The sequence below is a fragment of the Magallana gigas genome, chromosome 5, assembly GCF_963853765.1.
Source record: "Magallana gigas chromosome 5, xbMagGiga1.1, whole genome shotgun sequence".
Classification (NCBI taxonomy): Eukaryota; Metazoa; Mollusca; class Bivalvia; order Ostreida; family Ostreidae; genus Magallana; species Magallana gigas.
In genome coordinates, this window is record NC_088857.1 from 50,139,711 (window position 1) to 50,155,948 (window position 16,238).

Consider the following 16,238-nt stretch of genomic DNA (forward strand, 5'->3'; position numbering starts at 1 on the left):
GCTGATGCTAAAATTAAAATGGAGTTTACGCTAGAGAGAAGCATGCCACCGGTGAAATGTAAAAATAGTCCATGTAATGCTGATAACATTCTGTGTATGTCATACAATGCAATTAATTCTTCTCCTTTGATAATGAAATTTTGTTTATTAGTTTTCATTTCTGCTGTGTAAAATGCTCCCTTTTATGTGACTTCATGCTGCAGCTAAGCAACAAGGGAAGAGCTGGCTTTATCACAGGGATTCCATCTCTTGTGCATTTTGTTGATCATGAAGGAGAAGAAATTGGCTTGGAGACAACAATACCAGCTTAGAATTTTGTAGCATTTCATTTGATTTTTTTGTTTCACAGTTTGAATCCCGTCAAATAAGAATGTTTTAATCAAAGAGGATAACCTCCATGCCTTTGCAGTAATAATACATTTGAAAAGGGACAAAGTTTTACAAATTTTATTTCATTTTTTATTAAATATTTTGAATAATAACTTTCCCTCTCTTTCGTCGGTGATAACAGAGAAGTTTGAGCTCTCGGTAATCTTCCCCTGTAAGGTTTTTACCTGGTGGGGAGGCACGTTATAAAAGGAAGCATATACTCCACTTTGATATTTACTGAATAGTTTTAGTTTTCAATCATGCTATCTAAATCTACCATTGAAGTTTGCCAGGGTCACAAGGTGTGATTAACATTTCAAAGTGTGTTTTACGACAGAAACCTGTGCCAGTTATTCTTAAACTTTATGTGGCTTTTTTTATTAGAAACATTGACCATAGGTAGAATACAGAGAAAAGGATGTTGTCAAAGCACTTTACAAAACATACAAAGTATTTCAATGCTGAAATGGTTTACCTGAATTTTGACATTGTATATGAAGAGCCAACAGACATTACGCTGATAGGCCTTTGTGTGCTTTAATATTTAATGTGCCATGTGTAGAAAGGTAGGAAGAGAGAATCATCCGTGGAATTCTTTTCATCTCTTTATAATTCATGGCATTTAATTCATGTACGGTACACATTTATATATATGCCTTGTTGTTAGTCTCGAATTAAAAACGTTAGGCAATGAAGTTGTTTCGGTACACAGAATGTTCTAATTTTGGGTCATTGTAAGAGAACATTATGTTACAGTGCTTATCGTGTTGTTAATTTGATCCTTTGGTGAGCAAGGGGTTGTGATAGCCTTCAATTATTCAGCATACAACATTGTATATGCCAGCTGGTGCCTTCAGTCACAGTGGAAGGTATTCTGTCTCTTGCTTTTGGTACTTGCATTAACATATCTAGCGTAATTGCTTTTCATCTAGTCTATATTAAAGAAATCTCTTGTTTTGTAACATCCAAAAGAACTGAATATCTACAGTGTAACATTTGCTAACAAGATAGGTAGTCATGATGCAGAATATTTTTATACCAGGATAATTTGTGATGTAGGAGTGATTTAGTTTGATGATGCTTCAGTTTTTATGAGTACTTTCAGAACAGTTCAAACTCTTCCGCTGGCTTGTGAATCTTTCCCTCTGCTAAGCAGAAAGACCTGCCATTGAATACCATCTTTTCATTTGGTTGTGTTGTCCTAGGGGACCCCTCCATGTCGACATGAAATCTCAATACAGTTATTCAAAGAAACCACACACTTTATCCTAACAAGTCTCTAGGACTTGAAGCTACTGCACAGAGGACTACAGGCCCTAGCCCTAAATGGAATTTCCCTGTACCAATGGTAGTATTATGAATAACACAAATTACTGCTTGTTTGCTGGGCTGGAGAGACTATTATACCTCTGGTTGTTTTCTAAGGCTTTTGAAGATATTGGATTTCAAATTGTTTTTGTCGGTTCAGAATAGATGGCAATTGGGAATTTAGAGAGAAAAAATAGGGAAACATAATTTAAGTACATCTTGTAGACATTCTGTTGATAATGTGATTATTATGAAAAGATACAACAATATAGTTATTGGGGTTGGTTCTACATATATGTAATTGAATCATTATTAAGAGTCATTATCCCATGGTTTTTTAAAAGATGTTCCTTTTGATCAAAATAATTGTACATAGAACTTTGAATGAATTCCAAAATTCTCTTGTATAGATTTTTCTCCAACTCTCTGACCAATTATACTGTTCAGTTAAACTAGACCTCAAATTTTGTTATATTTGAAAGTTTATGCAAGATATTTCCCCGCTCTCTTTGGAATTTTTTAAGTAGATTGAGTATAGTGCCAGCTTCAGCAAACATTGCGTCTGATGCCATGTAAGTGTTGGTAAACGTACAAATTAGAGGGTTTCCGCCATTTCTCTTGTATTTTGGTGCGGGAAGCTGGGAACTACTCCAACTGTAGCCGCATTGTTCATTCCCGTGTGTTTGAACAGAATTGTTTGCTCGTGTTTTGGTTCGCCTGCCTCAGACTCTGCAATTAGCATCCAGGAGGTTTGTTTGCTTTCAGTTTGCATGATGAGATATTCATATTTGATTGGAATAAAGATGACAAGCCCAACTTAAAACAACAGGGATTGGTAGAAATGGTCTTTGTCTACTTTGATAAAGCCAAGTTCAGTGGGGGGTTCGAATTCTGCTAAAAGAGTTCAAAAGCAAAATGGAGCTTTTTCACACAAGAAACATTGTTATTCTATTTTTGTAAGGGATTTCCAATTCCACATGGTCAAGTTTGTAGATGAATTTCATAGGGGAATTTAGGGGATAGATTTGCAGAATTGCATAAATAATATAGACTTTTAACCTGCCCTAAAAAAGGAAATGTCACAGCCTGGCTTCTGAAGGAAATGTGAATCTACACAGTAGCACTACAGGCAGCGAGTAAAATTTATGATGACTTTCCAGCTCCAGAGGCCACATTTCTTGACTTCCAATTACGACCATTTATACAACTACAAGACCAAGATGAATTTAGAATGATTGACAGATACCAGTGTTTAGGGTAATTTTGCCTATTAAAGCAGCAGCCATAGCTGCATGGCATTGTCGGAGGGTCTCAAGGGAGCGCAGTTAACATCAGAGTAGATAGACGCAAAGAGGAGGTCTCTCAGGAACCTTTTTACAGTAAAAGCCCCTTTATTCTATGATAGAGGCAGGTCAGCCTGTGTTTTTTTAAGTATTACTTACTGTTTGCAAAGATCAGCACGTACACTGCTGTTTTGCTTAGAACTATATTTGAAAAAAAAAGTAAATTAAAAACCCTTTTTAATGCATTTTTATTTAGAAAATTGGATGAAATATTGTTTCACATGTAATATGATACTTTGAATTCAATAATTTTGCAATATGTTGAACTAATGAAAGCATGTTTTAATTTTACAAGTTTCTGGGCAAATGCAATTTTTTCCCCCTTTTAATTTATCAACTTCATTCCCTTGACTCTGGTCGTTGTTGAAAGTGTTAGTCTTTTAATCATCTTGTGGAAAGTGAGAGATGACAGTCATTTCAAGTGTCCTTCTGTAGCAGGAAAGACAAAGGATGGCGGAGAGAAATGACAGGCTCCAGCTTCCCAGTCTCATATTATCACGGTTTTATCTAAGCCACACGAGTCTGCCTGCAATTGCCTGTCTATTCTAATGACCAGGTAAAAAAAAATGAAATAAAAAAAGGGGGGTAAATATCCCCTCATTTCATACCTGAGTTGGCAGGCACTGTGATTTCAATCAGCCACGTGTTGCAAGGGTTGTTGGTGTGTGGCTATTGCTTTAAAAAAAAATTCATATTGTAGAAGTTGGATTCATGTTTACGTAAAATGAGTCATCAGATTTGAATGAACCATCATTTTTTTGCAGTTTAGGATGCTGAACATGGCACAGTTGCCAATCTCTTCCTTTTTTCCTTTTTTTCGAAAAAGAACAGATATTCGTAGCTCGGTATTCCTGAATTAAAACAAAAATAAACAGCCTGGTTTCTTAATTTGAATAAGTTTATTTTGATCAAGAGTATTGTCTAAACAAAGAAAAAAAAATGCTGGCTATTTGATCAGCAGGAGGAATATCCAACCACTCCATTATTCTACAGCATCTTGTTGCTATGACAACTAAGCTGCTTTCACACTCCTTCTATGAGTTCCATGTTTGAAGATAGTATGGTATAAACATGGAATTATTCTTCTGTTTCCAGGCAGAAGATCTGAATCTTTTTTGTTCCTTTTAAAAACAGCAGAATTAAATTAAAAAGAAAAATGTGTTTTTGTGCTCTAGTACGGTATAAAAGAATGTCTGCTATCCCCTGTTAGAGCCTAAGAGAGAAGCACATCTTTTAATCTTTTGTTGCAAATAATACCCTTGGGGGTATTAAAGCAGGTATCCATGCATGTGTTACTAATCAACCCATGGAACTCTACCCTAGTAATTATTTTACTACTGTAGCCATATAGGATTAAAAACTAATTAATGTTGTAACACAAGTGAGAGTAGGTTGTACAAAGTTTTATGAGCCTCAGTTCACATTTTAGCAGTTAAAGCACAAGAAATAAAATTATAATATCATATTAATATTTTTTATTAGTTGACAACAAGTTTTTTTTATATGTGAGTAGGAGCCAAATTGTCATTTGTTTATATATGTTGATGTGATTTTGCAAATACTATTGCATTGTTAATCTAACATCGAGGTGTTTGCCTCCAATACTGTGTTCATGTTCCTAGCCCCAGACTGTTTTATTTGTGTGGTTTATGTATTGTCATAGACTCTCTGTCTATAAAAGACTTCCACATTTCCCACTACTGTGGCTGTATCTTGTTTATTGCCTCAGATGTTTTCACAATGCCATATGTATTTTGTGTTTAATTTATTTACCTATATATGAGCATGCGTTTTTCAGAAAGTGACCAAAAATTATCTTGTCACAAGTCCACCAAAAATTTCCTGTTTGTTTTTGGGACTTTGTTACTTAACAAATCTGGAAAATAAAGGAGGAAAAAAAGGCAATTGTATTAGTTACGATAAGGTACCAATTTTTACCATTCTTTCCATAGGAAAATCATTCAATGAAGCCAACATTAAAAAAGAAGATGGGTCCCCACCCTCAGGCTTTGGTCACCCCAACACAATAGGTAGGCCAATCGTGTTGTTACGTGTTCACTGTACCACCATCGAGGTCCTCGAGACTCTTGTTCTGTTTCATATATATTCGTATAATGTTGTCTCTCAAACTCTTCATCAAGTAAGAATGATTGACATATTCTGGAAAGTCTTTTTATTAATGATACCCCACAAAAAAGCAACCAAAATAAAAAGAGCAAAAAGCATGCTTCAATTCCAATGAAATTTTCAGTGGTTGGGATTTAACAATAAAAACTATAGCCTGCATTTTTGGTGGCCATTTGCATATAAGTAAAGCAGAACTTTTATTTAACTTGTTATTTTTTTATATTTTGGATAATCTAAGTTTCAAAAATAAATTATAAATCATTGACAAATGAATGGCATGTCTTTAAATGGTTATGTTAATTTCCATCTTTATGTAAATGGAGAACGCTTGATCCGGTGATTTCGATGATGGGCGGTGGTTTTTTTTTACTTATTATGTTCATCCATTTTGATTCTCACTTTAGAGAAGAAAAAACCTGTCTCTGAACCAACAAAATGCATGCTATATATACAAATTTGCCAAATGCATTTTTTATGTTGGATTTTGGTGATATTTTTTTCATTTTTTTCTTTTTTTGCTTTCTTTATACAAAAGACTTTTCAAAATTGTCAACATTGTTGTGCAAATAATTTTCTATTCTAATCAATTTCACGTATTTAGAATTATCATATTCTGAAGCTTTAATATTTCAAACTTAATTTTTTGTGTTAAAATAAAATGTTCAAATTAAATTTGATAAGAATTATCTTTTTGATTTGTGAAGTGCTGTATAGAATGTTGACATGTTGAGAAGCCTAGTGTGTGCTTTAGTTTGTTGAGTAGACTGTTGATTTCTTTTGCTATGAGGTGTGTTTACCTTTCAGAATATCCCCTTACAGACGCTGATTCTGACCTAGACTTGTTTCAGTTGGAAAGGTTTGTATTCTACGCATGGCTGTAGTTTGGTGCAAAGTGAAGTCTGGCATTCTACAAGTACAATATCAAATTGTTCGCTAAAAATACTACTAAAAGGGAGGGGGGTCCTCAAACGATTCAAATCAAAGAAATTAAAAAGCTGTACAGTCTTTGTAAGCCTACTTTTATTTAAATGTGAATTGAAAAAAGTCCAGAAAATTTCAGGTGCTGCTCTGCTAAGGACAATGTTTTAATTGTAAGATTTTCTTTTAACAATTTTTTTAAACCTTCTGTTCCCACTTGGTCTAAAAGCGATTTGCAAAGTGTTCCACAGACAGGTAGAATATGTTTGTGTTTACCCAAGTTATTTCTTTTTTAATCAAACAATGAATTTGTTTTTTAAACACAATTGAGCACAACTGTAATTTTCCGTAAAAGATGTTCTTTTTTCTGTGTAGTTAAGTTTCCTTTAAAAACTCTAAATATTTGTCCAGATTTTGCATACACTGATATGAAAGCCGTCTTCTCTTTTACTGGGGGTAGCCATGTTTGCACTGCGCCAGATAACATTACGAGGGTAAAACTGACAAATTTGGTCCCCATGCTTGACAATATCTGGCATTCCACTGCAAAACAACAACCAAAACAAGCCGTCTATTTTTACAATGAGCAACTGTGCCTTTCCTTCAGTTCGTGTGCGAGGCATCCACTTGACATCCACATTGAGTGTTGTGGGCTTGCAGCGAACTGTTCAGAACTGACAGTTTGGCTGTTGACAGTGAAGCCTCTCCAGGGTGACTTGGTTGTTCCCTTGGTCGGTAGCTCTTTGCTAGGGGGTCTGATGGTGAGACCGTGAGGGTACGCGAGGAGGCTCTTGTAAGTCATCGACAACTCAAACATACTGTCAGGTCACTTATCCAGTGCTACCCACTGTCAATCTCGCTAACCTTTGTTTTTATGCTAGGTAGGAATATCTCTGATAGTTTGGATCAAATTCGTGTATTTACAAATAGTGCTTAACTTTCATTTTAGATGTATAAGTGGAATTCATTTTCTCTGTGTAGTTAAAAAAAATTATTTTGATATGGTTCTTCTTATTGGGGTACAAAGTCATATCTGACATTTTAAGAGAGACTGACAAAAAATTTAAATGCGGAAGTATGGAAGTATTTCTTCTTTATTTGTCTTTCTTATCTCACAAGTGACGCTTTGGATAAGATATCTTTAAATACTCCAAGTAAAGTGTTTTCAAATATTTATATTTCAAATATTAAATAGATAGAGGTTCTATCGTCAGACAAAAGTGAAACTTTTTTGCCTCCTCTTGAATAAATGATGAAAATTGTTATAAACCATTGAAAACTGGCCATAGCTAATAAATGAATAATAGCACAAGTAAGGGGGTTTGGAATTGGGTACCCAGTACTATAGCAAAGCGATTTAAATACTGTAATACCAATACAGCTACTTCTTGCTGCATGTCTTAGGAAATCTAAGGATGCTGATAAGTACACCTCGCTCTTGATTGCCTTTCAAAAGCAGCTTTGACGTCAATGCTTAACACAGCTGCCAGTCCCCGGTCTCTTGTGATAGGACCACAAATGTAGAACACAATGGCACCTCAGCTTAGGCCTACACTTGGTGTTTGCATTCCAGCTAGGCGCTTCTGTGGACTATTAGGACTATCTCTGCTAGATAAATTTGAGTTTAATAGTTTATTGATTCCCAGTCCCATTTATAGAACTCAAGTATTCTGTTGCACGAGAATATTTCAAAACAAATCTATAAAATCCATAAAAATACTGAAGTGTAAATAGAATTTGTTGCGGAACAATAAACATGAGACTGTTGAAATCTTGGTTCTGATTGCATTTTCAGCTGTCAGATTCCCATGGAACCTCAACCTTTTGGCTCTAATGTTCCATCATCATAAGCTTGTTCATATTTCTAGAGCTGTGTATATCATTATGGAACAAAATTAATATAAAACATTAGTTCTCTAATGAAGCCCCTTCTGCAAAAATGTGATTCGTCCGTTTAAAACAGTTTTGAAAGATGCCATTTTAAAAACGTGTCCTTAAATGGTTAAGATTCTTGGCTGTTTCTTTGGGATCCAAGTAATTTAATTGTGCATGTCAGTCTCCTTGTATGATTTATGGAAAGAGGTGGCCTATCTCTCCTGCAACAGTTCATTCACTCGGAACAGATATCAAATCTTGGAATAGTTTTCAGCTAATTGGTTGTCTAGGCAACTAGGTGCTTTTTTTTCCCCACATCGGCCTTTGTTAAGTCTTGCAGGACGGCTTGGTATAAGCAGAAACGGGGTTTTGTCATGATAATCTACCTGAGAGTGCTCAAACGCTAGATAGTGTACAATCTTCTAATGAAATCTCCTATCATACAGTTGCATTCAATTGAATAAAGCTAGCTTTCAGAACTTGAATTTTTGCAGCAGCATCAAAAAAATTTCTCTGTGGGCTGGGGTTAATTTTTTATATTAAATTGGTGATGAAAGGTGACATCAGCCTTGAACTAAACACATTAGAATTAATTGCATTTTCTCTTTTAGACCTAGATTATTTGAATTGAAAAAAAAGGTTTCCTTGCTACTGCCTTACACAGCGTCGGTGAAATGTGTCTTAATCCATCTGTCTGTCCTTTGCTAGTTATTTTTTTTTATGCCACCATACAATTTTCATTAGAGAAGAGAGAGTTTTCATTAGGCCTGAGAGTATAAACTCGTTAAGGTTGAGTATTTAGCTGTAGGTATAGGTGCGAAGACTGAACTAGGCTGTTGTGATCTGGCAGGTAAATTAGTGCTATTGTGAGTGTATATAATTCTACCTCATTAACTCAGATATTCTATGCATTCAGTGCCCTGTATGGGAAAGAAATAGGGGTTTCTGGTTCTCCCAGGCATATATAACGATATTGTTTATTGCCATTCTAGTCCTTAGTGAAATAATGCTTGCGCATTCCCACACAAATTGGACCAAAAAATTGGACTTGACAAAATGTTGATAAAAGATAGTTCAAAGTTAACCCAACTCTTACTTTTTGACTTTTTAATCGAAGTGAAAGAGAAATTCGGGATGATTTTAGACAGATAGATGGGTGATGAGATCAAGAGTTAATTCTTTGATGTTCCTCGATCCTAACAAATTAAAATCTCCAAATCCATGCCAGATTATTTTCTCACCATTAACTATAATAGATACATGTAGTGTTAGGGTCATTTGACGGCAACGTTGGACAGGTGCACTGGCATTGCTCTCGATTGTCCTGAGAAAGGTGTGAATTACATCGTGAAATTTACCTGCCATTCTTGTGTTTCTGAGTGCCGAGGCGCTACCCTTGGCGATGGGAATATTGTAAGATTGCTAAGTAAACCCAGCAGCTGATTTTCATTACAGTGTCGTGGACAATTTACCTACTAAGTTTAAGCTCTCATGTTCCTGTGTCATTTTCATTTTTCATAAAGATGCCAGCAGGGGTTTAGAGGGGCGCAGAATGTGGACATGCCTTATTTTGTCACCAGCTGAAGGAATAGCTTGTACTGATAGCTAGTGTAAATACACAAACTCCCGCTTTTCTCACCAATTTCTTCTGTAAATTTGATGGGACAGATAGGTCATGTCAACACCGCTAAGTTTAATTCCCCACATAAGTTTTATATAAAGGTTTGTTTGAGCTTTATGTTGTTTTATTGTCTCGTAGCAAGTCTTCTCCCTCATAAATTTCAAATTTGGAGTTAATTGAAAAAACTCAGGTCTTATCATCTAAAAATGCGCAAATAGTTACCTTCAAGAGTTTGGTCAACTTGTAACAACTCTTTTTTTGAACCACTTTCTGGTACAATTTTTATTATAATGCCAATAAACCTTTCTAAATAGGGATTCCATGCATTTTCTGCAGTGAAAAGTGAGGAAAACCTAGATAACTGAAAACAAATTACCAAGTAGCATCATGGAGAAATCAGACTGCGAAAATTATGACCCTATTTATGGATGATGTCTATAGACTCCATATTAAACAGTTAACGGAAATTGCACTTATCTGGACCAATATATTTGGTGTAATGATGGGGTGTTATCTGCAGACTTCAACTCAGGGGACCCCAGCTACAGCCGAGTGGAGGGGCATGTAGTTTTTAGCCATAAGTTAAGACTTGATTAATCCTGAAGGATGATATACTGCTCCCTGTCTTATTATCCAAATTGCCCTTAATATTTGATGAAGGTAAAAGTATAAAACATAAATAATTAACCTGAGAAGCAAGGAGTTTTTCCACGCATGCTGCACATCCAGCTGTTTTATCACGGACTACCAAGTCTTTATGTCTGACGCCCTTAGACTAATAATGGGAAAACTGGGCTGTAAACCTTGTCAGCAGGGGAAATGGGGATGGGGGCAGGATTTAAAGGGAATAGAATTAGGTACTCTATTTAAAAAAAGCTTTTATAGGGCACAGTACTGTACAATTGATGATGTAGAATCTTGACAACTGAGAAAAAAAATATCCTTAGACCAGTTAATGGCCTTCTGTATCATGTACTTGTACTTGCTTTCTGTTGTGATGCTTTTAATATGTTTAGCATGAATATTTCATGGAGAACTTAAGTCTGTGAACTTGATTGTTGTGGTTCTAGACAGGTAGTAACTATATAGCATGCATTATGGTCAGAGACACGTTTTTATTAAGTATAAAAAATGTTTTGTAGAATATTTTGTGACTGAAGTTTATGATGATGGCCAGCTGCTTTTTCTTTAAACTTCTAATTTTGCAATGCTTTTCTTCTGATTTCAGCTTGTAAACGGAAAGAACAAGAACTCCCAATGCAAGAAAGCAGAACACCTAAGAAACCTCGTTTAGTTTTCACTGATATTCAGAGACGCACACTACATGCAATTTTTAAAGAAACAAAGAGGCCCTCAAAGGAAATGCAGGCAACTATTGCACAGCAGCTAGGACTTGAAGTCACCACTGTGGCAAATTTCTTTATGAATGCAAGACGGCGAAGTCTGGATAAATGGCGGGATGATGACGGCAATAACAACCGTGAAAGTGTCAGTAAAACGAGCTGAAGAACATTCTTATCAGTATACCAAATCACATTGCGTCATTGAATATTTATATATTTATATGTTTCATTTCCGACTGGGTAAAAACAAGACTGTTTTCTTAGATGTGAAGAAAGTTGTGTATCATTGCATTTACCCAGACAAGGGAGTTTTTGTTCAAGGTGTTTGTAAATGTATTCTTTATTTCTTTGAGGGTTTGATCTTTCGTCTTGTCTAGTCGAGAATAATTTATTTGAACTCCGCAAACATTGCTCCTACCCCTCTCTCCTGTACATGACGAAGCATCGCAGAAAACGAGATCATATTTCTCGTTCTGATGAAGATGGCATGATGATTATTATACAGTGAAACTGTCTCATTGAAACCGAACCATTCTCATTAACACGTACACCCTAGAACCCTGTGTGTTCAGAATGGACTGATCTGTGCTCTATACCTGTTTCAGGATTATTCCATTAATGGGGTTAGTCAGGGTCTTGAGAGTTTAGGAGAAATTATTGTATCCATTTATTTACATATGTTGTCTGACAATTTTTTTTATTGCTATTTATAGATTAATGTAATGAAATCCCTTTTTTATGATGTAAGAAGAACAACATTCCAAGTTTCTTTGATTTTTCTTCATAATGTGTTGTGAGAATTCCATATGCTCGTTAAAGGTTAGCATTATTGTAATTATTTATCCCTATGTTTCGTTTGTTTTCGCTTCTGGTTGTAAGTTATATGGCTTTATACTAAACATAGCGTACATTGTTAGATTGTACCCGTTAGGCATGTGTTGACTGCACACGTCCGATTCTTGGTTAGTGAGTTTTACCTTCTTTTTTGTGTTGTTGTCTGCATTTACACAAACAATGGGTTTAGGAATGATATGGTTAAATAAGGGACCAGCGATAAACAGAAGTATTTATATTTATTAACTTGAGTGATGTCCATGACATGTCCTTCTAACTGTGAACCATGTTCATTTTTCTAGTCGTATTGCTTACAAAAATTGCATGTATAAAAAACTAAAATTTTGGCTCACTTTTGGATCCCCAAAATTTTTTTTTCAACATCTAAAAAAATGCAGAAAAATCTCAATTTGATGATTTGAGGAAATGACAAAAAAATCCCCAGTTTAACCTGCTCAGTATAAGAGAATAAGTGTTTGCAGCTTTGTGTGTGTATATGGAGATACAAAATCATCAAGTGAGTCATCTTGTTGAAAGTAGTTTTGTTTTTGATAGTGTACAAGAGGAGTGCCTATATTGATCAATATCAAATCCAATCTATTGATTGTGCAATATTTATTGATTATGATTTTGTCAGTTGATTTTGTTGATTCTTATTTATTTGTTACTATTTATTATTGATCTTTTTGCGTCCATTTAATGGCAAAAAGTGGAACTTGGCAATGAAAGTTCATTGGGTGTTTTTTCTAAAGGGGGGTTGGTCACTAAAAGTAGTTACTAACATAGCTAATCCTTTTGCAAAACAGACACCAAATGAGTATTTAGAAGGTGCTGAATCAAACCTCATTTTACCTAATTTTGGTTCATCAACTCACATCTTGATAAGGCATATACACATTCCACATATTGGCTTGTTGAAATTTTTCTTGCAAACATTCCCTCAGTTTTCTGTGAGTAACATTCCATATTGTGCTGCTCATTGGTCTTTTTTGGAACAAACTTTTTACAATGGATTAGAAATCCACAGATGTTTATCAAATCTCAAACTAAAAGATCTGATGTTCCATTGTTCTTGTTACACGTATTTACTATTTACATTCTTATGATTTACTTTTTAAAATTGCTTTGCATTTTATGAAATCCACATTATTTTACACAGAAATCCACAATTCTTTACATAGGTCAAAGAAATCTCTGTGGGATTAACTGAGTCCTTTTTAATGCTTTTCATAGGATTTTACTGCCATTTTGCCATAGGAATGCCAATTTTTTGACATGGTAACAAAGTATACCATGCGGCCATTTTCCTTTTTTTTTTTTTTTGTTTACAGTATTTATTATTTATTCTGTTTCATTGAGTCATTGAGAACAGTCCTGTAGGTTATTTATTGGAATCACACTATTTATTTACAGTCGCTTCATTCTTTTAATATAAATACAGTGAGTGCAGTGCTTAGGATATTCTAAGTTGGCAATACGCAAGAAAACCCTTTATTATTATGTTCCAAGCATAATGTCCTGTGCTGTAATCTTTTCTTTGAATCATGTAGGCATTGGGTGTATATATTTTTCACACACCTCTGGTCATTTTGTAGTTTTACCTCGTTTTCTATAATGTACAAAGCATTTCATCCAAACAGCAGCAATTTCATGAATCTTTTTCTTTAAGTGCTACTTTATTCATAATTTTCTTCTCCCATTTATATTGTTGCATATGTGTACAAAGGTTGTATCATTCAATTTTAAAAGGTTTGCTGAATCCACAAAGAAAAGGGGAAAATACTTGATTCATTTGATGTTGCATTTACATTTGATTTATGTTAACCTTTTCTAGATTAAAGTTTTATTTTTTTGAAATAGAGATCAAATGTGCTTGTTGAACAAAGTATTCTGAATTTATAACAAATTACAAATGTATTAGAAAGTGTTAACTAAATATGTTGGGTGTCAATTAGTAACCATTGTACATAGTATCTAGTATAGCATATCATGTGCATCAGTGTTGATGAAAATGGTTGCTTGTTCTTTAAATTTTGATATTGAAATCTTGAGCAAATTTTTGAAATTATGATAACAAAGATTTAACAAATATTTAATAAATAAGGAAAAAATAAAATGAAAGTAGTTTTTGATCAGCAGTTTCATATAGCTCATCGTAGCAGTCATTTTCATCATAGATTCGTACCCAAGTGACTATCAGGGACTCGGTTAATTAAACCCTCTCTTTTTATTTGCCATATGAAAACTAGTCACCTGATTATGTAGTCCCTGTAATTATATGACATCACATGACCTCTGGTCACGTGATATAAATATCTATATTGTGCAATATCCATTTCATTGTGTGTTGTTTTGTGGTGCAATTTTGTGTGGTGTAATCCTATTGTATAAAAACTATACGACCATGTTTATCAGTGTCAATTTCATCCTTTTTGCGTAGACAATGTAGGTTTATGCAGCAACTATTTTTTAGATATTTTTTTAAAACGAAAATGTCTTTTTAGTGGCTTCATCATTTTACAGCAAGATTCTTTGAATCTTGTTCTGAACTTTTTATTTAGCTTTCTGTTACAAGTCTATTGGACATGTTTAGTCCTATACCATAGAATTGTGTGAACACCTCACTTTTCACACATTATGCAACTGGGGTCTTAGATTCTTGAAAAGTGTACCAACTCCATTATGAACAATAAATAGTCGCCATGCAAATTTTGTTCCGTGTCTTCATTTGATTGGTCTTGAAATCATTCCTGTCGAATTGGCTCAAGAAAAGCCTGCATTGTTAGGACTGTGTTCCCCGAATCGGCTGGAAAGCCTAATAGAGCAGACTTAAAGGGATTATGTCAGGACAAGGGGATTTCTACATACGTTGTATGCCATGATGTGCTTGTCCTTCGTAATGTCTTTGGCATACTGAATGTGTGTTTTAATGTCATCACAATTTGGACTTAACAAGTCGATTTTCGGACACCAACTGAACTAGCATACAATTAAGTATCAGGCCGTCTAAGTCATAAATGATGTATAACGAAATCTCTTGGACTATGCATTCTAAAAAAGATTCTGATATATAACAGAAATCCAAAGACAGCGTGTAAAGTATTAAATTGAAGACCGCAATTAACTGTACTTGAAATTGCAAAATAAGCAATCCGGGTAGAGTCGTAGCTTGTCTGTTATTTAAGAAAGTGACAGCGTTGTCATGGTTACGGCGATGCTATACGTGATTCGTGTATAAATTCCAGGAAACCATGTGCCCGTGAATACAGCCATTATAGCGTATGAGGAAGTCTGCCTGCGAAAAGATAAGGCAATGTTGAATGCAGCACAACAGAAGGTTGCGGGTCTGGAAAGGCTCGCTTAGAAACCAGTTTGTGTACACTGTATCTCGATCGATTTTTTCCTGTATTTGGCATGTGTTCCACAAAACTCTTCATCAAGCTTAGCCTCAAGTTTAGTTCAAGTTTAATAATTAACTTTAAACCAAAAAATGAAACAAAAATTTTGTAATGAAAAATTTGAAAAGAGAGGGAATACTATTAATCGTTTTCAATCAGGTACTTCATACAATGGCGAATTTGAAAGGGATATTTTCCAATGAAGGGCCGTGCTTTATTTTTCCGAGCAATTTAAACCGAAACGAATCGTAGTGTAGATGTGCTTAGTAACCGTACACTAATGGGGCTCTAGTGTTTCGGAAGACTAACCATTTTTTGTAAATGCCTGGAACCGATGCTCAAAAAAGAACGAAAGAGGAGACGGCTAGCGTGAATGTATGAAAAATGCATGTAGGATCGTGAACGTCGGACTCGGTCTTGGATTTTTCTATGAATTTTCCTCGTGGCCTTTAGCTTTCTTACATTAAATTACACATATACCGGTATGCACATTATTAAGTGCCTGACGCTATTGGTATCGAGTATGATTTGACTAACAGAACAACCAAAGTTTGGGTTGTGTTTTTTGATAGACTTAATCCGAAGACATATAATATGACTTCATAGAGAGTTAACAGAAGAGGAATGGATTTGCAATCATGCTGTCATTGGAGCCGTATCAGTATGGGATGAACAATTTAAAAGAAATACCAAAGAAAAGAGTAGCTTACTCAGCACAAAGCCTCAAATCATAATGTGTAGAGAAAGTGTTAGGTTGTAAAGTGTCAAACATTTCATTTTTATTTTAAATGCATTAGTGAGTACTTCATTTACAACGGTACTGCGCATTATAGCTGCTTTTTCTGTAAAGAAAAAGGATCAAATCTTAAAATGGTACATGTACTGTTTAATAAATGTTCTGTATGAGAGAGAAGAGTCGAGAGTTAGGACCAAATATAGAATCCTTTTTAATATAACTTTTAATATAACTTCTAGTTCTGTTTTGGTTTTTATTGTAATCAATAATGTAAAAAGGTTTGTAAGGATATCCAGCCCATTGATTGTCTGGACCGATATATTAAGGTTGTGGGTTCGATTCAGATTCTCGGTCTTGCCCCATATA

General features: G+C 34.9%; 1 protein-coding gene across 5 annotated transcripts in view; it reads left to right on the plus strand.

Moving 5' to 3' along the window:
* Window positions 1–14,451, plus strand: part of LOC105341544 (one cut domain family member 2) — a 19,122-nt gene extending 4,671 nt beyond the window's left edge. The window contains exons 2-4 of one of the 5 annotated variants that reach the window (XR_002201063.3): window positions 4,973–5,050; window positions 5,952–6,003; window positions 10,790–10,876. Coding sequence is in view for 4 of the 5 variants with exons in the window: in XM_011448120.4 (XP_011446422.1) it covers window positions 4,973–5,050; window positions 10,790–11,067 (356 nt within the window). In the remaining variant the exon portion in view is untranslated. Of the gene's footprint in view, window positions 1–4,972; window positions 5,051–5,951; window positions 6,004–10,789 lie in introns of all 5 variants that reach the window. The other 4 variants (XM_020072643.3, XM_011448124.4, XM_011448120.4 and 1 more) reach the window with 4 other exon arrangements.
* Window positions 14,452–16,238: the final 1,787 nt, after the last annotated feature.